This window comes from Heloderma suspectum, chromosome 3, assembly GCF_057233095.1.
Source record: "Heloderma suspectum isolate Gila_16-S chromosome 3, 16-S_ref, whole genome shotgun sequence".
NCBI lineage: Eukaryota > Metazoa > Chordata > Lepidosauria > Squamata > Helodermatidae > Heloderma > Heloderma suspectum.
Genome location: NC_139460.1, coordinates 100,000,742 through 100,027,395, shown reverse-complemented (window position 1 = coordinate 100,027,395; position 26,654 = coordinate 100,000,742). Strand labels below are relative to the sequence as shown.

The window sequence follows — 26,654 nt, the reverse complement described above, 5'->3', positions numbered from 1 at the left end:
GATGCCACAAGAGCATTAATGGCACAGGCCACTGCCAACGCTGGTATTTCTTCATCCTAAGATTCTGTACTCCCTTCTTTCTCCTGGGCAATCCATCAGTATGTTTTAACTTTCAGACATGCAGTTTTCATTCTCCATTTCTTCACCAGTCCAGCATACCTATTTCTCCTTGACAGCTTATTTGGCAAGTTATCCAAACAAAAATGTTTGGCACAATTTTGACTTCAGAAATATCCATCAAATGCTGATGCCAGTGATACGTACTTGCCATAAACACAATCCTTTTCCACCCCCAATTCACCAAAATGAATTGAGGGTGGAAAAAAAGTAGGCTTAGAGGATTGTGTTCATTTAGTGGCAAGCCCTTGTATGTTTTCCTTTCAACTCAACATGTGAAAGTTCAGAGTTTCAAAAGTCATGATTTACCTATCTTTAAGACACAGCAGTAAAGATGTAAAGCTGAATTCATGCACGTCATTATAATACATCAGTACAGATGGAAAGTTGAATATTTTCTGAGATACACTTTAAGAAAGCTTATTTTCAGGTGAGCACAAATTTGGATTTCCTTCTCTATATTATGGGCCAATTTACTGCTGTAGTGCTAGCGCTACTAAGGAGGATACTGAGTTACCTTATCCGAGGCTCATTTCTCAAAGTTAACATATTGTTTGTCATGTAGGTTTTATAGTTTTTTGCGTACCTTACAATGTTTCACCCTCTTTATTTTTTTAGAGTTGCCTCTAGCACTAATTCAGTTGTTCAAAGATTGAACATGGACAGGGCTGCAGGTGCAAGCCTCACTCCAAATGTTTCTGTCCCAAATAAAGATCTTTGCACATTGAAGTGGAGTTCTAAGTCATCCAGGGAGAGGTGTTTAGATCTTCTCTGCAATTGGGAACCCTGAGCTTTCAGAGTTCCTGCTCTCAGGAAGAATTCTAAGCATGTACACCCAATATGCTCAATGTGCAAAGGTCTGTATCTAGGATGGGAACATTGAGGATGGAACTTGCACCTGCAGTCCTATTCACATATAATCTTTGAACAACTGAATTAGTTGCATATAAACATACAGATGCCTCACATTTGTCTATATCTGGAAATGGACATGTGCAGAGCCTGCAGTCTTATTCACATGTTACCTTTGAATACCTAAATAGAGCTATTGCTTGTTTAAAAATATTAAATCTATCTGTCAAGCTTGTGAACACCTTAAGATCAACCACATTCGAGACTAGTGTTCTTGTGCTTTTTCACCCAATTCATGTCAGATGTCCTCAGTTACGTTGCCGCTTTCTGTTTCTGTTTCTCTAACTCTTTTTCTTACTTCATTCTATAGCATATGACATCAGATGAAATCAGTAAAGGCTACAAAAGTCATGGAGCAGTAGCCACTAACTTTGTTTAATGTAAGGGGTCACCATCTGACCTCCTGTGCCACCAGCACCAGTTCCAGCCAGAAGAGAGTCAGTTGACCTCCCAGCTCAAATACGGTTAGCTAACTCTCCAAGCCAATTAGGACTCATCAGGCCCCATAAAGCCCTTGCAACCAAGGCAGCTTATCAGTCTGAGCAACTTGTCCTGACTGAGCCACAGGAATTTGCCTGCTCTCCTGCTTCCTTTTCCTGACTCGTGCCTCAGATTGTGACCTCTCCCTGTCTTTGACCTCACATCTGCTTCTGGTTCCTTCAACCCTCTATCGGTGACTTAGAATGCAACCTGTTGACTTATTCTGACTCTACACTTGTTTCTGGCCTTTTGAGCCCCATCTGCCTGATCCAGTACCTGTCCTCCAACCCATCTATTATTATATCTATTATTAGAATTAGCCCTTCTAATCTTTGTCTGCCCTGCACACAGACTGGACCCCAGCTGTCAAGGCCTGACACATAACTTATGATCTTTCATTTCAAAAGATCTTTACATTATTATTTTGCTTATTTAAAAAGGCAACCTAGAAGAGAACACTAAGCAGGGTAAAGAATATAGCACGTGAGACAGACATCTGTTAGCTTATTAAGCCAAACCAGTCCAATGTGTGCATACGATTTTGTCCCACATTTTCTCAGACAGTATGCATGAATGTGCATGTCCAACTCTTTTTTCCTCTCTCTTTTTCTGTGCGTACATGAGTGCAAGTACGATGCCTATAAATTGATCCGTGTTTTTTCACGACTACTATGAGAATTTTTAAGCTGCTTTTGTAACCTGGCTAAGAAAAGAGCATTCTCCTTTAATTTCAAGAATGAAAAAGGAAGGAATAGAGAAGCCAGTAGGCAGATGAAGTGATAGCAGCCTTTTGGAACTGGATCTATTTCATTCAAGTGAAATCAAAGCAATAGAATTTTCAATGGCCATATATTTTTGCTATCTAACATTTGCCTCTCTCTGATAGCTATGGACAACATTCTCTACTAACTCAGCTCTTCAGCCATTTGCATGCCAAGCATCTATCAAATATTTTCTTCCTGACAAATCAAGTTGAAAACTGACTTCATTCACATAGGTTGTACAGATTGCACTTAATTGGGTTTTGCTCAGCTAAAGAGAAAGACTATTTTAAACTTTACCAATTAGCCTTCATTTGTTAAATTGAGTTTCTCAGTTCTTTCCTAGGCTTACTTGATAGAATCCAGATGTGCATTTCTTTGACAGAAATGCAAATATAGTTTTGGAAAACAAAATATGTACAGGATGAGGCATTGTCCTGGCATGAATACCAAATCTGTAATCATATTTCAGTTTTTATATTGATGTCATAAATGGGAGAAGCACAGCTTGTAGCAGTCATGAATGGCAGAAAAAGATCCACTACTTAATCGCAGTCTTAAATATGTACTAGAACTATGAATCATAATATTTGCTACAACTTTCATAAATCCAGCACATTTAAAGAGGATTATGAATGCATTCTTACTGAGAGAATGAAAGGTTTAGAGTGATTAATGAACATCTAGCATAAACAGAAATGGTGAGAATTCCTAAGGAGAACTGCTGGATTTACATATATAATCTTTGTGGATAAGGAGACAAAAATCACATCTAAGGGTGGGGTGGGGGAAAGGCAAAAGGTTATAATTATTTTTGTGGGGGATGAACATTTTTAGAGGCCTCTTCTGTTCACCTACGAATGTTATGTGCTGTCAGACAAACCTACTTATAGAAAGCAATGATTATTGACAATTTCCTGGCTTTACTTAGTGGTAGAAGTGAGTTTTTGGACTACAGCTGCTGGACTTGAAACGGGGAAGCCTGTGTTCAAATATCTTCTCAGCTATGAAAACTTACTGGGTGACGTTTGGCCAATCATTGTGAGAGGAAGAGAACTTTTGGATGCAATCCACTATCATTCAAAGATACCTTTTGGAGAAACCTCACAGTGTTGTTGTGAATAAATAATGGATAAAACCCCACGAGCAACTTGGAGGAAGAGAGCAGGATATTGATGTAATATAAACATTTTAAAAAATAAATGTTCAGAACAAAATTATGCAATAACCATAGTTTCTTTCCACTCCCAAACTCACAGAAACATGCCACTAGGATGCTCAAATATAACAAAATGTACATAACATTTGGAAACTAAATAAAAGCCTTCTTAACTTCAGTAGAGATGAATATTTTATTTATTTAGGGTGCGATCCTATTGAGACAGACAGTCGCCTCCTCTGCCCACCTCTGAAGTTGGAGGCGACCGCCTATCCAATGAAGGGCAGCTGAAGCAACGGAGGAGAGGATTCCCTCTGTGCTCCAGCTGCCCTGAAGTTTTTCTTAGACACCTGATTTCAGGTGTCTAAATGTGGCTTTGGGGAAGGGGAAGGAGCGGGGATGGAGACTGCATAGGCTGGAGTCCCAGAACTGTCACTTGAGGCACAGGTGAACTCAGTGGCACGGAGCACTTTTTATCAGCATAGGCTGGTATACCAACTACGCCCTTATCTGGACTGGGGATGGACAAAAGGGACTTACCTCGTCTTGCAGCTTGCTTTGCGGTGGAGGGGAGGCGCTTCGCTTCTCCCCCCGAAGTTCAGGCGAGGGGGAGAGGCGCCCTGCCTTGCCCGGCCGAAATTCAGGCCAGGGAGGGAGGCGCTCCATCCCTCGCCGGCGAAATTCAGGCCGGGGAGGAGCGCCCCGTCTCCCTGGACGCGAAAAAAAAAGTACAGAAAAAAAACCCACACACCCGTGATAGGCTACATGACAATTTACACAGCCTATCACGGCTAGATTTCCAAAGTCAGCCGTGATAGGCTACGTAAATTGTCACGTAGCCTATCACGGGTGACTTTGAAAAAAAAAAAAAGCGCGTACGCAAATGGTGGCGCCCCATGGACGCCGCCATTTGCGTTCCTTATTTGGACAGTGGTAGTCTACGTAAAGATTTACGTAGACTACGGCGAAAATAAGGGCAACGCAAATAGCGTTTCCTTATTTTTGCCGTAGTCTACGTAAATCTTTACATAGACTACCCCTGTCCAAATAAGGAATGCAAATGGCGGCACCCATGGGGCGCCACCATTTGCATACGCGCTTTTTTTTTTTCAAAGTCATCCGTGATAGGCTACGTGACGATTTACGTAGCCTATCACGGCTGACTTTGGAAATCGAGCCATGATAGGCTACGTAAATCGTCACGTAGCCTATCACGGGTGTGTGGGTTTTTTTTTAACTTTACTTTTTTATTTTGTAATGGCGGCGGCGGCAGCCGGTCGGGAGACCAGCCGCCGCCCCTGCCCCCGCCGAACCGCCACTGAACCGCCGCTGAACCGCCGCCGGGACCCGCCGCCGAGAGGGACATTTGCTGAAGTTAAGTCCCATCCCGGGGGGGGTGGGGGGCCGGCGGAGAATTTCCCCAACACTTTTGGGGGGCCGAATGCGTCGGCACTCGGACTCCCAAAGATTCGTGGAGACATTCTCTGCCATCCCTGATCTGGACAGAGATAGCCTAGCTACAGTTATCCATGCTCTGATAACTTCTCATCTGGATTACTGCAATGCGTTATATGTGGGGCTGCCTTTGAAAACGGTCCGGAAACTTCAGCTGGTCCAAAATAGGGAAGCAAGATTGTTAACAGGGACTGGCCAATGAGCTCATATTATGCCAGTACTTCTCCAGCTGCACCGGCTGCCAGTCCATAGGGATGGCGGAGAATTTCTCCCCGAAATTTCAGGGGGCCGAGCGCCAACGTGTTCGGCCCCCCGAACAAGTTTCGGGGAGAAATCCTCCGCACCCCCCTGCCCCCCCGCGGGACGGGACTTACCTTCCCTGAATGTCCCTCCCGGCGGCGGGTCCGGCTGGCGGTTCATCCGGTGTTCGAGCGGGGCGGGAGCGGCAGCCGGTCTTTCGACCGGCTGCCGCCCCCGCCATTGCAATGAAAGAAAAAAAAAACAACACGTCCCCTGATAGGCTACGTGACGATTCACGTAGCCTATCACAGCAAGATTTGCAAAGTCAGCCGTGATAGGCTACGTGAATCGTCACGTAGCCTATCACGGGTGACTTTAAAAAAAAAAAAGCGCGTACGCGAATGGCGGCCCCCATAGGGAGCCGCCATTCCCCTTCCTTATTTGGTCACTGTAGTCTATGTCAATGTTTACGTAGACTACGGCGAAAATAAGGGCAACGCAAATAGCGTTGCCCTTATTTTCGCCGTAGTCTACGTAAACATTTACGTAGACTACAGCAACTAAATAAGGAACGCGAATGGCGGCTCCCTATGGGGGCCGCCATTCGCGTATGTGCTTTTTTTTTTTTTTTAAAGTTACCCGTGATAGGCTACGTGACGATTCACGTAGCCTATCACGGCTGACTTTCCAGATCTAGCCGTGATAGGCTACGTGAATCGTCACGTAGCCTATCAGGGGACGTTGTTTTTTTTTTTTTTTTTTACTTTCGTGTTCGCGGCCGGGCGAGGCGGGAAGCCTCCCCCCCCGGCCTGAATTTCGGCCGGGCGAGGCGGGAAGCCTCCCCCCTCGGCCTGAACTTCGCGGGGGGAGCAGCGAAGCGCTCCCCCCCACCGCGAACAAGCTGCGAGAAAAGGTAAGTGACTTTCGTCCACCCCTACCAGTCCATTTCCGGGCCCGATTCAAAGTGCTGGTATTAACATTGAAAGCCCTTAACGGCTTGGGGCCAGGTTATCTGAAGGATCGCCTCCTCCCATATCTGCCTGCCTGGACCTTAAGATCATCCTCAGCGGCCCTCCTCCATGAGCCCCTGCGAAAGGAAATGAGGCGGGTAGCTACTAGGAGGACGGCTTTTTCTGCTGTGGCACCCCGGCTGTGGAATGACCTCCCTAGTGAGGCTCACCTGGCACCTACATTGTATTCCTTCTGGCGCCAAGTGAAGACCTTTTTATTTTCCCAGGCATTTTAGCATTTTAGCTTTCTAAATTTTTATCTTTGCTGTTTTAAATCTGCATTTTAAATCTCTGCATTGCTGCTAGGTTTTACGCTGGTTTTATTCTGGTTGTATTGTTATATTATGGTTTTAATGTTTTTATATTTTATATTGGTTTACTGTGTGCTTTTTAGTTTTAATTTTTGTGAACTGCCTAGAGAGCGTCGACTATTGGGCAGTATAGAAATGAATGAATGAATGAATGAATGAATAAATAAATAAATAAATAAAATAGGAAGCTGTCTCAAACAGCTTCCACGGTCTCCTCCCTCCCCTGGGAACACCCCCTTTTTGCCCTGTCCGTGTTCCGTATTACAAGCAGGGACAGGCATGGAGGGGCAGCCACCATGGTTATCTCTGCCCCAGCTATGAGGGGAGGGGCAGGGAGCATGGTTTCCTAACTCCAAGCTCGTAGCACTGTCTATGAGTTTGGAGCTGGGAAACCACAAAATCCTATTTCTTCCATGATGCTGTCTAGGGGCCATAGGATTGCTCTGTTATTCATTCATTCAGTTTATCAGCTGTCTAATTACACGAGTTCTCTGGGTGATGTACAAAGTAAAAAAAAATTGCAAATTAAGAAGCAGCAAATATATATAGTTATATAAATATATATAGTTATATATATATATATATATATAACTATATATAAATATATATAGTTAAATAAATATATTTAACTATAAAATAAAAACAAATTAATATAACACAGAGATCAAGAAATTAAAACATTTTAGCAGTGATCAACTAGAATAGAGAGTGAAAATAATAAAAAACAGAGCTAAACAATCTAGCTAAAATCATAGCACAATATAAAGTTTAATTCGCATGGGAAAATAACAAGGCATTTGCCTGGCACAGAAAATACATTAAAGTAGGCATCAGGCATTCCTTTCCCAGGATGGCATTCCACAACTGAGGGGTCACTCCTGAATAGGCCCTTTCTTTTAGGAGGTAGGTAGCCTCAATAACACATGTGAGATTTAATGTAACACTCTAACCTGGTTCACACATAATGGCCAAATTTGGTGGCAAATCGTGGATTAATTAATTCACCCACAATTTTCAGGGATGCGTGCTGCATGTGAGCCACTTCTTGTTTGCAGCAATGACCTACTAATGCCCCAGGTTCATATGTTGTCATCATGTCATCAGAAGCCTGACACTTCGGGTTATTTTTGAGTTAAACAACCTCAAGTTAACCCATAGTTTGTTCTTTAGTTAACTCTATCTCCTCAATGGAAACAGCAAAAAAAGTAAAATAAGAGAGCAAATGTTTTACTGTTTTGGATATCCTCAAACAGCTAATTTGATAGAAATTCCACTTCCTCTTATCCCAAGGGATGGTGAGCAGATAGACTCTCATAGACACTTTCAGAGCAGGAAAGATCCATGGTCATATATGGTACCTTTTTGATAGATGGCCATGAGAAACCCTTTTTTCATGCTTTTTCCATCAACTGTCAATAACCTAAAGATGATTACTTCAGGTTAAGTGATTTGAAAATTGCACCTATAGTCAATAGTAGAGGAATAACACTGTTCTACTGGGGAACCTCAGGACTGAGGGCTAATCATACCCTCCCAAGGTATCATTAATTTGCAGATATTCTGCTTTGGCTCAATCCCAGCTCATCTCTAAATCTGGGGATGGCGGAGAATGTCTCCCCGAATCTTTGGGGGGCCGAGCGCCAACGCATTCGGCCCCCCGAAATCGGTGGTGAAATTCTCCGCCACCCCCCCGGGATGGGACTTTCCTTTGGCGAATGTCCCTCCCGGCGGCGGGTCCCGGCGGCAGTTCGTCGACCTTTCGTCGGGGGCGGGGGCGGCAGCCAGTCTTCCGACCGGCTGCCGCCACTGCCATTACAAAGTGTAAAAACAAAACAAAAAAACCGTGATAGGCTACTTAACGATTTACGTAGCCTATCACGGCTAGATTTCCAAAGTCAGCCGTGATAGGCTACGTAAATCGTTATGTAGCCTATCACGGGTGACTTTGAAAAAAAAAAAAGCGCGTACGCAAATGGCAGCGGCCTATGGGCACCGCCATTTGCGTTCCTTATTTGGTCCCGGTAGTCTACGTAAATCTTTATGTAGACTACCGGGACCAAATAAGGAACACAAATGGCGGCGCCCATAGGCTGCCGCCAGTTGCGTACGCGCTTTTTTTTTTTCCAAAGTCACCCGTGATAGGCTACGTAATGATTTACGTAGCCTATCACGGCTGACTTTGGAAATCTAGCCGTGATAGGCTACGTAAATCGTTACGTAGCCTATCACGGGGTTTTTTTGTGTTTTTTTTAGACTTTGTTTCGCGGCCGGGGAGAAGGGGCGCTTCTCCCCGGCCTGAATTTCGGCCGGGCGAGGTGGGAAGCCTCCCCCCCGCCTGAATTTCGGCCGGGCAAGGCGGGAAGCCTCCCCCCCGGCCTGAATTTCAGCCGGGCAAGGCAGGAAGCCTCCCCCCCTCACCTGAACTTCGGGGGGGAAAGCGAAGCACCTCCCCCCCACCGCGAAGCACCCCTGCGAAAAGTTAAGTGACTTTCGTACATCCCTACTAAATCCCATTTCTATAGGAATTCTCTAATGCATACAAATACATGACAGAGAATGTGTATATAATGAGAGGAAAAGTTTAATAAGTAGGCATTTGTGTATATGAGGGTCTGTGAATGTGACTATGATATGTACAAGACAGAGTCAATTTGTTACCAAATTAATTAATTTCAAAGGTAGAGAATGAGCATATACAAAGAAAACACACACACACAATTGGCATTTCTGGTGCAGCATACTAACCTGCTAAAAAAATATTCTCCTTGGATCATATGTAAAGTGCCAAAGTATGTAGGGCTTTGATAAAAATGTGATTCATAACTTGTTTCAAACAGAAATAATGTCCCATAATAATTTCCAATACAAGGATGCCATAAAGACCCAGGTGAACGTATTAAACTAAATGGGCCTACTTTCTCTTCCCTTCTTTTAATGAAGAATAAAGCCCATTCTTTAATGTGTTACTCATTCTTAGAGAACATTGGCAAGATGCCATTTTGATTCAGGTAGAATTTATGTTTTCTTTAAGGAAGGAAATTCTGGATATATATAATTATTCTCTGAAGGTTGGAATCAGATCACAAATATGTGTTAACAGTGATTACACGTATAAGTGATTACAGACAACTGTAGTAGAAAAGAAGAGCTAACAACTTAGTGAAATTTCAGAGAAATACAGGCAGAGCATCCCATCGTCCTTGAAGAACATCCCAGGGACTATAGGATTTATCAGATTCTAGGGATGTACGAAAATCACTTACCTTTTGGGGATTATGCTGATGGTGCGGGGGGAGGTCTTCCGTCCCTCCCCCCGGAATCCTCGCCGGGGGGGGAGGCGCTCCGTTCCTCCCCCCCCCGAATCCTGGCCGGCCGGCTGTGCTCTGCAGTGATTCTGCGGAGCCGCCATCTGGCTCCGCCAGCAGCCGGACATCCGGCTGCTGGCTAGCAGGGACGCAAATGGCGGTGGCCGTAGCCGCTGCCGTTTGCGTCCCTGCAGTCAGCCGTGATAGGCTACGTAAATCTTTACATAGCCTATCACAGCTGATTAAAACAAAAAACAAAAAAACACGCATACGCAAATGGCAGCGGCCATGGCCGCAGCCATTTGCGTTCCTAATTTTGGCACGTCTTAGTCTAAGACGTGCCCGGCTGCCACCACCGCCATTTCCAGGTTTTAAAAAGATATATAAATAAGTGATAGGCTACGTAAAGATTTACGTAGCCTATCACGGCTGACTTAAAAACAAAAACAACAAACGCGCATATTCCAAAATATTCCTTATTTTGGCACGTCTTAGTCTATGTAAACATTTACGTAGACTAAGACAGCGAAAATAAGGGGAATGCAAATAGTGTAACATCTACGCTATTTGCGTTCCCCTTATTTTTGCCGTCTTAGTCTACGTAAATGTTTATGTAGACTAAGACGTGCCAAAATAAGGAATGTTTTGGAATATGCGCGTTTTTTGTTTTTGTTTTTAAGTCAGCCGTGATAGGCTACGTAAATCTTTACGTAGCCTATCACTTATTTATATATCTTTTTAAAACCTGGAAATGGCGGTGGTGGCAGCCGGTCGGAAGACCGGCCGCCACAGCCGCTGCCGCTGAACCGCCGCCGCCGCTGGAGCCGCCGCCAGGAAGATCCGCCCCAGGTAAGTCCTGTCCCTGGCATTTGGCCTCCCCGAGATCCATGGCTGAACTTTCCCCTGTGCTGGCATTTGGCCTCCCCGAGATCTGTGGCAGAACTTTCGTACATCCCTATTCCCTCTCCTGAAGCTGTAGACACTGCTACAACTTTGGGAGGGGGGGTACACAATCTAATCCCTCCCCCCAGCCCTCTCGTCCATCCCTCACAGCCACTGCAGAAAGAACTGCAGTACCTGCTTTCTGAGGTCGTAAAAGTGGCCTTAGAGGACCTTGTAGAGGTAAAAAAATGGGTAGTTCCATTGAGTGGAGAAGGGAAAGGAAAGGAAGGGCCCAGATACAAAACATTGTATGGCCCTCTAACCCTGCCCCTGTCCCTACAAGCACACCTCCTCTAGATAGGCTCAAAGCATTCCATGACATTTAGAAGCCTACACAGAGTAGTAGACGATCCTGGGAATTGAACAGCACTAATGTAGAAGGGTATTATTTTCAAGAAGCATCATGAACTCCATTAAAACTTTATTTGGAGTGAGGGATTTTTTTAAAAAAACTAGGAACAAGAAAAAAACCCAGTTTTGAACTGCAGCAATGTTCTTTTTCGAATTGCATATATTTTTCCTGGAACTGCACATTTTGTGCAGTTGCACATTTTAAAAAAGCCCTGATGGCATCAGTGGTCTACCATTTATGACAGATATGGTGACTGAGCAGTGACAAGGCCTGCACCATGTCTACCAAGATAGGTAGACCTGGTCTCTGAGAAATTTGCATTACCTTGTCTATCCTCTGTCGTTACTCAGTGGACAATGTCTTTCCACCCACAGCGGAAATCCTCAATTCTTTCCTTTGCTCTGTTCACCAAGGGCCCTTATAGGGGTGGTCAATATTGGGCAGCGGAGGGCTGGGGGGAGTGATCTGCTCATCCTGCAGTCTATTCCTAGTTTTGCTTTGCAGGCAACACACAATAGATTCAGGTACATTCACAACAGGGTTATTTATTACTACAATAAATGGAGAAATCACTAATTTCTGAGGAGGTGCATGGCACACTGTCTCAGCTCCAAGGTCTGCACTACGGGGGAGAGGTTCCACTTGGGCCTCCCGCAAGACTTAAAAATAGCAAGTTCTCTTAAAGCTACACACATAACAACAACCTGCTCTAGCCTCTAGCTCTTAATACATTGCACTGCAGAGTTGTCATTCATTACTATAACTCCCTCCACCCCTAGCAAAATGTGAATAACAATATTGGGCAATTTTGCAGGACTGGTGTAACCCACAATTTCTCAGCCACTGCCTCCTGCAATATGTGTACACTAATGATGACCTTTATCTGTACACATTGTCGGTAATCTTTAGAATGTTTATAAAGTGAGGAAAAAAATGTTAACAAGACTTGAGTTAGAAAAACCATGAACACCCGTCTTTGCTGCTACCTTTTGTATTTAGTAGACAAAACACTGCCCAAACTCAGCTACATTAACCTCCTAGATTTGTAAATTGGTGTGTGTGTGTGTGTGAGGCTGCAATTACTTCCTAACAGGGACAGCCCCCAAAAGGCTTACATCCAGAAGGGTTAACACACCCAGATAGTGGGTGTGTTAACCATCACCATGACTTCATTCATTGGCTAAACACTGAAAGGTAGGAGCAGGCTAGTTTCTCACAAAATGAATTGGCAGAATAGCGGCTGCACGTTTTGCCTCATGTCTCAAGTTCTACAAGGGCTAAATACTTGCTTTTTTTTTTAATGAAAGTTGAGAATGTGGAGATTCTGGCTTATTCAAGGGGGTGGTCAACTGCCTCCCCCTGCACCTTCTTGCGTATGCCCATGCTTCTAGGAAGTGACATTCTAGAAATAAAGCTTGCAAATGTAGTTACTAACTAGCTACACTTTTAATCTAAGTACAATCTGAGTACTTTCGGAATATAATAAATACTGCAGTCTTATAGCTTTGTGAGTAAAAAAGAATTAGCTTTAAATGTCAACTTACACAATTTCCAATAATGTTGTCTTAGTCTACTAGGGTTTCCCCCCTTAATTAAAAGCCTATTATTTGGATTAAAAAAGAGTTAACAAAATACATATTAAAATATACTTCTACCTAGTACTGAGTTGAAATTTGATTCATGCAAATCTTTCAGGGATAAAATCAACTACAATTTAATTTTAAACCTGCTCCCACTAGCACCTATAAAATTTATGCACTATGTTTCTATTTTTATTCCAGGATAATGACTATGATGAATGATTTTACCAGGAAATAAACATTCATTCATTACAAAGCTCAGATCAAAACTATATCCCTTCCCCAAGCATATGAATTTGCAAGATCTATTTGGCTGCTGTGAGAGATTTATTTGGGAGGAAGATGGAACTGTGCCCACAACCACATCTCTTGACATTTTAATAGTTCAGTTAAATTAAACCTACAGCAATAGTTACTTGTAACCATGTTAATGTATATCATTAAAGTTGGTGTCAGCTACAATAATATCAAATACATGTGTTTGAACAAGTGATTAGTTATGTATATAAATCACACTAAGATGCACAAATGTATGACATTAAAGAGCACTAATAGGGATCTATTCATCTGCTACTAATCCTTTTGCTAGGTCACTGCTGGTCTGACCTGTGAGTATGGACATAACAAACAAGAGCCAAGTACTAGCTGTATGTGTAATAGTAATAAATTCATAATCATCATCATCGTAGATATTAAGAAAAATCTGTCAAGAGGCGCTTGAAGCTACAAGATCAAGTGTACAAAGCACTGTATCACCAACAGCTCTTTGGAAATGCCTTTGAATTTCAACTGGCTTGCCATGCACTGACAGAGGCTGCTGTTTAACCCCATCAAAAGTCTCACAGGTATGTTTAAATAATTAAAAAAGAACATCGATTCCACTTTATATATTTATTCCTGCTAACTTGTTGTTGTTCAGTCATTCAGTCATGTCCGACTCTTCGTGACCCCATGGACCATAGCACGCCAGGCCTTCCTGTCCTGCGCTCTCTCCTGGAGTGTACTCAAGTCCATATTCATTGCATCGGTGATGCTATCTAGCCATCTCATCCTCTGCCATCCCCTTCTCCTTTTGCCTTCAGTCTTTCCCAGCATCAGGGTCTTTTCCAGTGACTTTTGTCTTTGCATTAGGTGGCCAAAATATTTCAGCTTCAGCTTCAGTATCTGTCCTTCCAATAAGCACTCAGGGTTGATTTCCTTTAGGATGGACTGATTTGACCTCCTTGCAGTCCAGGGGACTCATAAGAGTCTTCTCCAGCACCACAGTTCGAAAGCATAGATTCTTCGGCGCTCAGCCTTCCTTATAGTTCAGCTCTCACAGCCATATGTTGCTACTGGGAAAACCATAGCTTTGATTATATGAACCTTTGTCGGCAAGATGATGTCTCTACTTTCTACTATGCTGTCTAGGTTTGCCATAGCTTTCCTCCCAAGGAGCAAGTGTCTTTTAATTTCATGGCTACAGTCACTGCCTGCAGTGATCTTGGAGCCCAAGAAAGTAAAATCTGTCAATGCTTCCATTTCTTCCCCTTCTACATGCCAGGAAGTGATAGGGCCAGATGCCATGATCTTCATTTTTTTAATGTTGAGTTTCAAACCAGCTTTTGCACTCTCCTCTTTCACCCTCAACAAGAGGCTCTTTAGATCCTCTTCACTTTCTGCCATTAGGGTGGTATCGTCTGCATATCTGAGGTTGTTGATAATTCTCCCAGCAATCTTAATTCTGACCTGTGATTCATCCAACCCGGCATATCTCACGATGTACTCTGCATATAAGTGAAATAAGCAGGGCGACAATATACAGCCTTGTTGTACTCCTTTCCCAATTTTGAACCAATCGCTTGTTCCATGACCGGTTCTTACTGTTGCTTCTTGATCCTGGTACAGGTTTCTCAGGAGACAGGTAAGGTGGTGTGGTACTCCCATCTCTTTAAGAATTTGCCACAGTTTGTTGTGATCCACACAATCAAAGGCTTTAGCATAGTCAATGAAGCAGAAATAGACGTTTTTCTGGAATCCTCTTGCTTTCTCCATGATCCAGCAAATGTTGGCGATTTGATCTCTAGTTCCTCTGCCTCTTCGAAACCCAGGTTGTACTTCCGGTAGTTCTTGGTTCACGTACTGCTGAAGCCGAGCTTGTAGGATTTTGAGCATAACCTTGCTGGCAAGTGAAATGAGCACAATTGTACGGTAGTTTGAACACTCTATGGCATTGCCCTTCTTTGGAATTGGAATGTCAACTGACCTTTTCCAGTCTTGTGGCCATTAGGGGTGTCAGAGAATGCCAGCGCATTCAGCCCCACGAAATTGGTGGAGAAACGGTCTGTCCCCCCGCCCTCCTGGGACTGGACCTACCTTGTTCGAATGTCCCTGGTGGCAGCAGCTCCGGCGGCGGTTTGGCGGCGGTTCGGCCGCTGCCATTTCCAAGTAAAAAAAACAACACACAAACAAACATGATAGGCTACGTAAAGATTTATGTAGCCTATCACTGCTAGATTTTTAAAAAACACCGTGATAGGCTACGTAAATGTTTACGTAGCCTATCATGGCTGACTTTGAGGAAAAAAAAAAGCGCGTACGCAAATGGCAGCGCCCATGGGCGCCACCATTTGCGTTTCTTATTTTGGCATGTGTAGTCTATGTAATCATTTACGTAGACTACAGCGAAAATAAGGGGAACACAAAGAGCGTTCCGCTTATTTTTGCCATAGTCTACGTAAATGTTTACATAGACTACACGTGCCAAAATAAGGAATGCAAATGGCGGCGCCCATGGGCGCCGCCATTTGCGTACGCGCTTTTTTTTCCCCCCAAAGTCAGCCGTGATAGGCTAAGTAAACATTTATGTAGCCTATCATGGCTGACTGCAGGGACGCAAACAGCAGCAGCTATTTGTATCCCGGCAGAGAGGAGGTTTCGCGGCTGGAGGGACGGGGCGCCTCCCCCCCGGCCAGAATTTCGGGGTGAGGGACGGAGCGCCTCCGTCCCACCGCGAAGCAAGCTCTGGGATCAGGTAAGGGAATTTCGTCCATCCCTAGTGGCCATTGCTGAGTGTTCCAAATTTGTTGGCATATTGAGTGCAGCACTTTAACAGCATCACCTTTTAGGATCTTAAATAGCTCAGCTGGAATACTGTCATCTCCGCTAGCTTTGTTGCTACTAATGCTTCCTAAGGCCCACTTGACTTCACTCTCTAGGATGTCTGGCTCAGGTTCAGTGACTGCACTTTCATGGCTATCAGGGACATTCAGATCTTTCCTGTATAGTTCTTCTGTGTATTCTTTCCACATCTTCTTAATCTCATCTGCTTCTGTTAGGTCCCTGCCTTCTTTGTCCTTTATCATGCCCGGCTTTGCACAAAATGTTCCCTTGAGATCACCGATTTTCTTGACATCTCTAGTCTTTCCCAGTCTATTGTTTTCTTCGATTTCTTTGCATTGTTCATTAAAGAAGGCCTTCTTGTCTCTCCTTGCTATTCTCTGGAAATCTGCATTCAGTTGGATGTATCTTCCCCTTTCTCCCTTACTTTTCGCTTCCTTCTTTCCTCAGCTACCTGTAAGGCCTCATCAGACAGCCACTTTGCTTTCTTGCATTTCTTTTTCTTTGGGATGGATTGAGTTGTTGCCTCCTGAACAATGTTGCGGACCTCCGTCCATAGTTCCTCAGGCACTCTGTCTATCAGGTCGAATCCCTGAAATCTATTCCTCACCTCCACTGTATATTCATAAGGGATATGATTTAGGTCATACCTGAATGGTTTAGTGGTTTTCCCTACATTCTTCAATTTCAGCTGAAATTTTATGATAAGAAACTCATGATCTGAGCCACAGTCAGCTCCAGGTCTTGTTTTTACTGACTGTACAGAGCTTCTCCATCTTTGGCTGCAAAGGACATAATCAACCTGATTTTGATATTGACCATCTGGTGATGTCCATGTGTAGAGTCGCCTCTTGTGCTGTTGAAAAAGAGTGTTTGCTATGATCAGCATGTTCTCTTAGCAAAACTCTATTAGCCTTTGTCCTGCTTCATTTTGTACACCAAGGCCATGCTTGCCTGTTATCCCGGTGATTTCTTGACTTCCTACTTTAGCATTCCAATCCCCTATGATGAAGAGGACATCTTTTTTTGGTGTTAGTTCTAGAAGGTGTTGTAGGTCTTCATAGAATCGATCAACCTCAGCTTCTTCAGCATCAGTGGTTGGGGCATAGACTGGAATTACTGTGATGTTGAATGGTTTGCCTTGGATTCGTACCGAGATCCTTCTATCGTTTTTGAGATTGTACCCCAGTACTGATTTTCCCACCCTTTTGTTGACTATGAGTGCTACTCCATTTCTTCTAAAGGATTCTTGCCCACAGTAGTAGATATAATGATCACCTGAATTAAATTCGTCCATGCTTGTCCATTTTAGTTCGCTGATTCCCAAGATGTCGATGTTCAATCTTGGCATCTCATGTTTGACTACCTCCAGCTTACCTTGATTCATTGACCTTACATTCCAGGTTCCTAAACAATATTGTTCTTTACAGCATCGGATTTTCTTTTCACCACCAGACACATCCACAGCTGAGTGTCCTTTCGGCTTTGGCCCAGCCACTTCACTCTTTCTGGCGCTACTTGGAAATTCCCTCCGCTCTTCCCCAGTAGTATATTGGACACCTTCCAACCTGAGGGGCTCAACTTCCAGCGTCATGTCTTGTATCCTTGTGATATGTTCCATGGGGTTTTCTTGGCAAGAATACTGGAGTGGGTTGCCATTTCCTTCTCCAGTGGACCACATTTTGTCAGAACTCTCTACCATGACCTGTCCATTTTGGGTGTCTCTTCGCAGCATAGCTTATGGCTTCACTGAGTTATGCAAGCCCCTTCGCCACAACAAGGCAGTGATCCATGAAGGGGTCCTGCTAACTTAGAGATTATCTATATCATCCTTCCCCAATCAGATATCCTTCAGATGTGCTGGACTACCATCATCCCCAGCCAGCATGGCCAATGGGCAAGCTCCCATTGATGGGGGTTGCAGTCCAACACATCTGGAGAGCACCAGGTTGAGAAAGGCTGATCTACATATTCACAAATGGTATATTTTATTTGTTTATTTTAAGATTATTTCCTGGCCGCCTTTCAGGAGAGAGTCTCTCTCAAGGCAGCATACAACATTAACATTCATATAATAAAATTAATAATAAAGGAACCGATCCGATGATAAAAGCAGCAAAAGTTCACCAAAACAATAAACACCAGCATTAAGACAGAACCTACGAAATTTTCCCAGGACAGACCCTACCTGGCGTCGGCCAGTCCAGTCCGTCTGTTCCCCCATCTGCGGTTGCGAATCGCTGCCCTGGTCTGCAGCTGCCATTTGCCTCCCTGCGTTAGCCGTGATAGGCTATGTAAGTATTTATGTAGCCTATCACAGCTAATGCAGGGACACAAATGGCAGCCGCTACTCCATTTGCGTCCTTGCGTTAGCCGTGATAGGCTACATATATATTTATGTAGCCTATCACGAAAACAGCAAGGATGCAAATGGCATAGCGGGTGCCATTTGCATCCCTGTTCTTTGCCGTAATAGGCTACGTATATATTTATGCCAAAAGGTTCCATCTTGTCTAGGGATGGGCAGATTACTTACCCCGTTCCGGGTGGGGGCATCTGCTGGGGGGGGAGGCGATCTGTCCTTCCCCCCGGAATCCTCCTCGGCCGGCTCTGCTCTGCAGCGAATCCGTGGAGCTGCCAGCCGGGCCTGCCCACAGCTGGACTTCTGTCCGTGGCTGGGCTGTGGCTGCAAATGGCGTCCCTGCATTAGCCATGATAGGCTACATAAATATATATGTAGCCTATCATGGCTAACACAGGGATGCAAATGATGCCCGCTATGCTGGACGCCATTTGCAGCCGCAGACAGAAGTCCAGCTGCGGGCGGGCCTGGCCGGCAGCTCCACAGACTCGCCGCAGAGTGGAGCTGGCTGGGGAGGATTCCAGGGGGAAGGACGGATTGCGTCCCCCCCCCAGAGGATGCCCCCACCCGGAACGGGGCAAGTAATCCGCCCATCCCTAGACAAGATGGGACCTTTTGGCATGGGGTGGAGCCGAAGTCCCCCAGCACCCTTCTGAGTCCCTTCTGAGACTACTCCTCCAGGAAGTATTGGAACCACTTTAACAACATGTCTCCTAAGCTCCTAAGCCCAGAGGATACCTTTGTTCGATCATATCAAAAGACTATCTAGGACTATTTTAATTTCAGAATGCAGATAGAGAGTTACATATTTGAATGCTTCTCTTCATAGAAAACCCTCACTACACATAGGTTAGTTGAGCTTTAGTATATTATTTATTTCCAGCTTTTCTATTAAAACAATCACCAGGCTGCTCTATAGTGATATCACCAGGGAGAAAATGATAACCTCTCACATGGACATGATAGTTTTCTGTTTTGATGTGATAGAGCATTCATTCAGCCCACCCACCTGTACTCTGAAGTGCTACATTTCTAGGAGAGGTATATTACATTCATCAGGAAAAGTGGGGATGGATCTAGATTTAGTCTTATGTCTAAATCTAGACATAAGACTAAATTATGTCTAGATTTAGTCTTTGACTTGGATTCCTGCATTTAGCAGGGGGCTGGACTCGATGGTCTTGTAGGCCCCTTCCAACCCTACTATTCTATGATCCTATGATTCTAGTCATGCATAAAGTAGACACACTGAAATCAATGCGTCTTTACTCATGATTAATTTAATCCCAATTTATTTCAGTAGGTCTGCTCGAAGCATGACTAAATCTGGATTCAATTTCAACCTAATATTCTTAGATTATGATGGCTAGCAGTCTGTTCCACAACTCAGATTAACTACAACCTAGTTCACTCAGTTCTAGGAAAGCTTTACATAGTGCCTGCAACAGTTTATATGTGATACACTTTATAATAATAAAGGGTTTCTGTAGTTCAAGAGAAAACTTCCTTGATGGGGATTTCTAGTTATATAAGTCCTGAATGAGCTGCAATCTGAGATGTATGTCAGTCTCTGGTGAAAGTTTTTTTTTAAAAAAATTATATTGTTTTATGTTCATTTCCTTTTGTTAGCCAATAAACCTATACCTGGGCCTATAATGGTTTCTGTGTGAAGCCTGTATATAGAACACAGAGTCCTACTCACATTAATCTGGAAATCCTATTAATTGCAGTCTTGGTCCCATTACGAGACTAATGCTCAGTGGTAGAGCACATACTTTGCATACAAAAGCCAAGATTCAATCCCAGGCATCCCCGGTTAAAAGAATTAGGTAGCATCCTGGAACGTTGCTGCCAGTGTAGACAATGAGGGCAAGAAGCATTGTATCATGATAGCTACATGATTCCTGCCTGGTTCATTCACATAGTCAGGTAAAGCAGCCAGCCAGCCATCATCCATCCATCCATCCATCCATCCATCCATCCATCCATCTATCTATCTATCTATCTATCTATCTATCTACCTATCTATCTATCTAGTGTGCCATAACTGCTGCTGAGAGGAGTGAAATGGCACACAAAAAAGGCAATTTGAATAGGAATGAAATGGTGTGAAAAAGAAGGGGGGAAATATCAGAGAGCATTTTGTGTGCCCCCCCACCCCACCCCCATTCCCTTTTTTCACTGAAAATATTCACCCACAAAAATTTGGCTCCGTCCTAAGCTCTCTATGGGGGTTGCATGGAATACAATATATGACATTCAAATGATTTAAATGGTTTGACTCTTACCTTCAGGCACTCTTCTTGTCTGGCAAGATCCTCACAGTCCCTACCCTGCAAGCTAGGAGAATTAAGGAGGTCTTCCACGTCGGATAAAGCTTGTAGAAGCTGAAGGATCTCTGCCAGGTATGCAGAAGGCACATAAGAGGTTTCCACAGTCATATCTTCAGTCATCACAACAGTTGTCTCTTCATAAACAGTTTGCTGGTATGGATATACAACAGAATTCTTCCTTTAGTTTCATAAAATGGACATGGCACTTTACAAAGATAATATATACCAAGAATGCTTGATCCACAGAAGCTAGATCTCCAGATTTTAGGACTTCAACTTCCAGAAGCCCCTGCCAGCATAGGCAACAGTCAGGAATGCTGGGAGTTGAAGTCCAGAACATCTGGAGAACTACTTCCTGCCTAACCCTGACTTAGACAGTACATTTTCTGAAATTGTAAGACCATAGCAACTACCGCGTACTAAATCAGTTGAATCTGTTATTTTTATAATTTATTATATAATTGTACATCCTGTGGCAGTGTACAATTTTATCACATTCTTATCCAAAATATCAGGTTCTTAGATTGAGATGGCGAATAATGATGAGATATTTGTAACTTGGGCATAGTCCCAAGACGATGGAGAAGACAGCCGTCACTACATTTGGGACTTCTCTGGACTTTTTCCTAGAAGCACGGTCAAGAATGCCTAGAAACTAGTGCTGTACTGAGTTTTTCAACCTATTTATTTTCAACCATTCGTTGGGCAGGAGGGACAAAAAGAAACTGCAGCCAACAATTGTGGGAAGGGATGAGAATTTTGGAGAAATTTGTCAGGGTACCGGGCTTCAGTGCTTACCTTACTGTAAGGAGGTGGCAGAGGGTGTGTGTGCTCTTTCTTTTACTATCCCACCCCCCTTTTCTGTCTTTGCAGCCTCTCCGGCTGCTCGAGTTTCTTGGAAAGCCCCCTAGAGGACTTAGCCAGGGCTTCTTCCCATGGGACTTTCCAATGCTGCCTGCTGAATGCCTGAAAGCTGAGAGAGGAATTGTTGTTATTCTTCTTGTTGCTGTTTAAAAGACTTTGAATAACAATAAAGCAAAAAAAAATATTTAAAATGTCCTCCTTGGCTTTCAGGCATGCAGTAGGCAGCAGCACTGGAAAGCCCCATGGGAGGAAGTCCTGGCTCAGTCCTCCAGGGGGAATGGTGAAAGAAAGAGCACACAGGAGCTCCTCTGCTACCTCCATCCAGTAAAGCAAGCACTCAAGCCCTGCACCCTGAGAAATTTTGGAGAAATGCTCAATATCCCGAAGAAAGAGGCAGAAAAACGACTGCCTCTTTTGCAGGGAAATGAAGGGGTTGTGAAAGGGCAGGTGGGGTTTCAGCACAGCACTACTAGAAACAAAGAACAGGTAAACTAGATAGGAGTCTCCAGTGAGGGGAAGCTCCCCAGAAAGTGCCAAACAGATGTGCTAATCTTCACCGCAAAGCCTTTGGAATCATGGCCCCTGGCTCGAATTCCAAAATTTGAATTCGTATCTATTAGTATTTCACCATTTTTGCCTTTCATAAATCCCAAGGTCTGTTCAACATTTCTATTAAGTTTTAACTATTGACTAAACGTTATGCTTTACGTATTGATCATACATTAAAGGCTGATTCATACAGAACATCATTTCATAGTACAAATGAACAGTCCTGGCTTTCTCGGGGTATGCATTTACAAATACAAACACAAAGCTGGTTTTATGGTCACAACAGCACCCATACAAGAGCCTTTGGACTGTGTGTAGGGCCCTGTGAGGTTTCTGTTAGAAGAAATGATCATATTAAGGTCCTAATGCAATTGCGCAAATAGCAGCAATCATGTGCACAGCCCCCATATGCCATCCTCACGTCAGCGTTGCCCAGCTGTAAGCCATCTGTACATTTATACACATATACATGGAAGAGGAATTAAACTGTGACAGTAATATGGGTGACCTTTGACGAAAGCTGTGATTTCTTCACATATGAAAAGCACTTTTTAAATAAAGTATCATTATAGAGCACAGTTAAAGGACCATCTGGCAAGTCTCTCTTTCAATAGGACAATTTGTGTAGGGGAAGAAAAATAGGAGAAATATTCATACAAGGCTGATTTTAGATTAGCAAAGAACTGCCCAGCTTTTAGTGTCAAGTTAAATTAGTAAGTTAAATGTATTTGTTCTAAAATTTGAAAACAAACTTCACTGACATATCTTTTTTAGCAATCACTTTTCTGGAGTTATACTATTTATATAGTATGAACTCATTGCACAGGATCTTATTGCTCTTACAAAAGGAAGTTCCAAGTAACTGGAGACTTAACAGATACTTTAACAATGACTGGGTTCAGATGTTCGTGACAGGAAAATATGCCATCGTGGCTTTGCCCCCAGCCCCTGTGTGTGCTGCACACACACACGGCCATCATTTGCACAATCCCCTGTGATGCAGTGTGGGTTGGCATGTCGTCTGATCCCAGTGCGTGGTGCAGCGGGGGTAGGTTCATTCTTACCCTACAACCCACGATGTGGAGTAGAGGTTGTAGGGTGGGTGTGAAGCCACCCCCACTGTACTGCATGCCAGGTTCAGATGGCATGCCAACCCATGCTACATTTCAGGGGAATGTGCAAATGGCGGTCACAGGGGCAGGGGGAGAAAGCCATGGTGGCTTCTTATCCCATTGCGATCGTCCAAATAGGCCCAGTCTGCCAGGACTGGCAATTACTTCTTGGAGCCTCCTCTTAATTAAACTCAGGATGATATTATATTTTTCTTATGTAAATGGCTGTGGAAATTTTTTATTGAAGGACAGTATAAAAATATAAAATAAATAAATATTAACCTGCAGGTTAAATATGAATCAGGATCAGCAACAGTGCACAAGCCCAGCTGGGTCTGCTGCCATTTGATAGGTATCATTATCTGTTTTAGGTATTAATGTCAGACCTTAGAAACAGGATTGGCTCTCTTAACATGTATTAGATATCAGAGTTTTCCTATGCACATCTTCTTCAGAGTCCCTTTGCCACATCCATCTCCCCTGCACCTGAAATATAAGGTGCATAGTTTCCGAATGCTTATTGTAATACTCTTGTTCTGGGTGATATTTGTGTCCCTGCTGGCTTTGGAAAGCAGTATTTGAGCAGATATTTTGAAATTCTCATATTTTGAATAGGATAGCTCATAGAAAAACATTCATTTAACAACAGGTTTTCTGAGTCTTCTATTTGAACAACCATTTAGGCAAAATGATTGTGTCATTTGTACATCAACTTTGTTGTTCAGTACTTCATAACCTTTTATGTAACGATAGCTTGGAAATATTATTCCTTACCTCTTTGACAAATCCAGTGAAATAATCCATACAATCCAGATCATAACTGTACAATAGCAAGCCACATAAATACAGATGTTTCCTTGCAGGCAGTGCATTTCAAGTAACTTGCGTTGTGTGCCAACTAGGTCAAATAAATATATTGGCGGCTCTTTATTAATCAGATCTGAGCTATACTTGAAAACTTGACAAGTGTTTCACCTTATGTATATGTGAGTTTTTCATTGGAGTTAAATCACTTTAGTTCCCATTCAAAATTGTTCATTGAGCAAGTTCTGCTGAAATCACTGATATGGACATAAATGTGTTTAATTTGGTTGGTTGGGGGGAGGTATTAGCTATATACTAGATTGAGTGCTGGAAGTAAAGGATAAGCTTCTTGGAATTGAATCTACATGATCATTGATAGTGTATTTTCATGTTAACATGACAGAAAGCTAGTTAAATTGACTGATGAGAAAGTGTGGCTAACATTTAGGATAAAATAATACTATTGTGAGGTTGATAAGCATCTGAAACACCCTTACCCATCCAGAATGGACTGAAGAAATTGATTTAAAAAACTGTACAGAGAAAATGTGAATTAAGATCTATTCCGGACAGTATTAGATCTGCCATTTGAAATGAAAACTTTAAAAGACATAGATTATTTATAAATCTGTTATTGACTGCAGAAGTATATCGGCTACAGGCTGAGATTTCCATATTACCAGATGGTGTTTTCACTCTATCTTAATATAATTTTAATAAGGGCAGGAATTCCGCCCTTCTCTAATTATGGATTGATTTCAGTAATTCAGAAATATAACAAAAATGTAAACATTCAGAACGTACAGTTCCTCTAACAAGAGGCTTAGTAGCTTCCAAAACTGGGCACTAAGTATATTTTGAGAACATGTGCCTAATTAGGGATGGACAAATCTGTTAGTTTCAGAGGGAAGTAACAGTGTCATTCTGTAACTCAGACCTAGTGGAGCTCCACTGAATATTTTAGTTGTGCAAGCAGAGCCTGTGCTAGTGGAACATATGGCCCACTCCTTAAAGTGGTTGTACAACCTCTGGCACAAACAGATGGACAAGCAGAACGTTAGTTGGATTTTCCCCTTGCGCATAGTTTGTAATCTAGTTTCTGCTAGAACGACATTTTAGGATTTTCCCCTTGCGCTAGTAGAATGACACGGTTGAATACTTCCCCGTTTCTCTCCATTTCTAACTTTTCCAATCTTAATTTTGGCTTGTCTCAAAAATGTTGAATAAAAGGTTTACATGAAAATTTGTGTACATTTTTTGGGGCATTTCTCCTAATACATGCATTTTAATGAAATTCTGCCTAACATGCACATCTTCTGCAAACAATTTTCTTAATATAATGCATTTTCAAATATTATTTTCACTTTTATTAGGTCCACTTTTCTCTAATATATGTATTTTTGTATGCTTTTTTTATTGGAGAATTCCACTGAAAAATTTGGACTGTGAAGTGTGAATTTTGAATGATAACTGAGTTCTGGTTTGCATATTGGTTCAAAAAAGCAAAATTCGAATGCGAACCTAATGAATATCTGCCCTATGCCTTGTCTAGATCAGTTCAGATTTTCAAATCAATCCAGTGCTTGAGGAGCAGGCCATGGATTATATTCCTCCAATTGCCATTCCTCTCCAGCATGTAGAGTTTGTATAACCAGGGTACCCAGAGTGAGTTTAGGGAAATATCCTGTTTCATGTTAGTTCAGGCTAATAATAACCACACATTACTGAAATGGGATAGGGGTGCTGGCCCTGCCATGCAACCAGGTGAAGCTATCTGCTTCAGGTGGCACCATGGGGCAAGGAATAGATGAAGGCAGGAACTGGAGATATTGAATATCTTCAATGGAGATATTGAATTGGTATCTGAATAGAAATAGTACTGTGCGGGCATCATTTGGGCTCCACTTCAGCCAGCAAAAGGTATTAGGCCAGTACTGTAGGGATGCATCAGGAAAACGATTTGCATTTAAGAATGGGGTGGCAGATGAATTGTGGAGAGTGTGTATCATCCTGCAGCCTGATCCCTAAATTCTAGTTCAACTTGTAAGTCTGAGAAAGAAAATATGATTGCTTTCTTTAAGTTATTGACATTTGTACACTAGCCCTACAGGAGTTATTTTACAGTATTCCAAAGTAGTCACTGACTGTGTAGATAATAAGTGGTCCAAAGGGAGCAAGAAAATTCAGATATCTGAACAAGCATACAATGATTCCAGGAGCAGCATACATTATAATTTCAGATATATGATCCTATTGACAGGATGAATGCACTATGCAAGGCAGATTCCTAATTATTTTACTTTTTTCAAATCAGCATGAAGATGCTAAGATACTGGAATGGTAATTTCTTTATAAAAGCTATGTTGGGACGCACTGTGCAAGTTTAATTATCAGCCTTTTTTTGATCAACTAAACCACACACTTGTGATTTTTCTATGATATATTCATGCTGTGTTATGTGTTTAAAATGCTCACAGTAAATATGAATGATCCTAAAACAAAGGAATGGCTTTGCAGACTGCTCAGCTATACCTCAGGAATATCAAGTGAATATAAATATAGAAATATTCTAGGATGCTGATGAATCCACTGGTATAGTAATTAAAACTGATATAGTAGAGCTATTTCAAGAAAGTGAGGATAGGTCTATAATTTCAAAACTGTATTAAATTATTACATGGATTGTAATATTTATTGTATTCTTCCTGTATTAGCAGAAATGTATCTCAACATATTTTGCAAGACATGAAATCTGTCTATATCTTTTTTGCTTCCTAGTACTAAATAAAACTTAAGAAACATTTCATATGTTGCATTACATATAAGTGGGAGAAGGAAAACACAAGTGACTTGCATTGCTTCCCCCACTTTTACTGTAATATGTGAAGTAGGACTTACAGATCTTAC

At 42.7% G+C, this 26,654-nt stretch overlaps 1 protein-coding gene across 1 annotated transcript in view; it reads right to left on the bottom strand.

Moving 5' to 3' along the window:
* Positions 1-26,654, bottom strand: part of DMD (dystrophin) — a 1,907,270-nt gene that overhangs the window by 980,763 nt on the left and 899,853 nt on the right. The window contains exon 41 of the mRNA XM_084843968.1: positions 20,374-20,568. Within this exon, the coding sequence (XP_084700094.1) occupies positions 20,374-20,568 (195 nt within the window). The remainder of the gene's footprint in view (positions 1-20,373; positions 20,569-26,654) is intronic.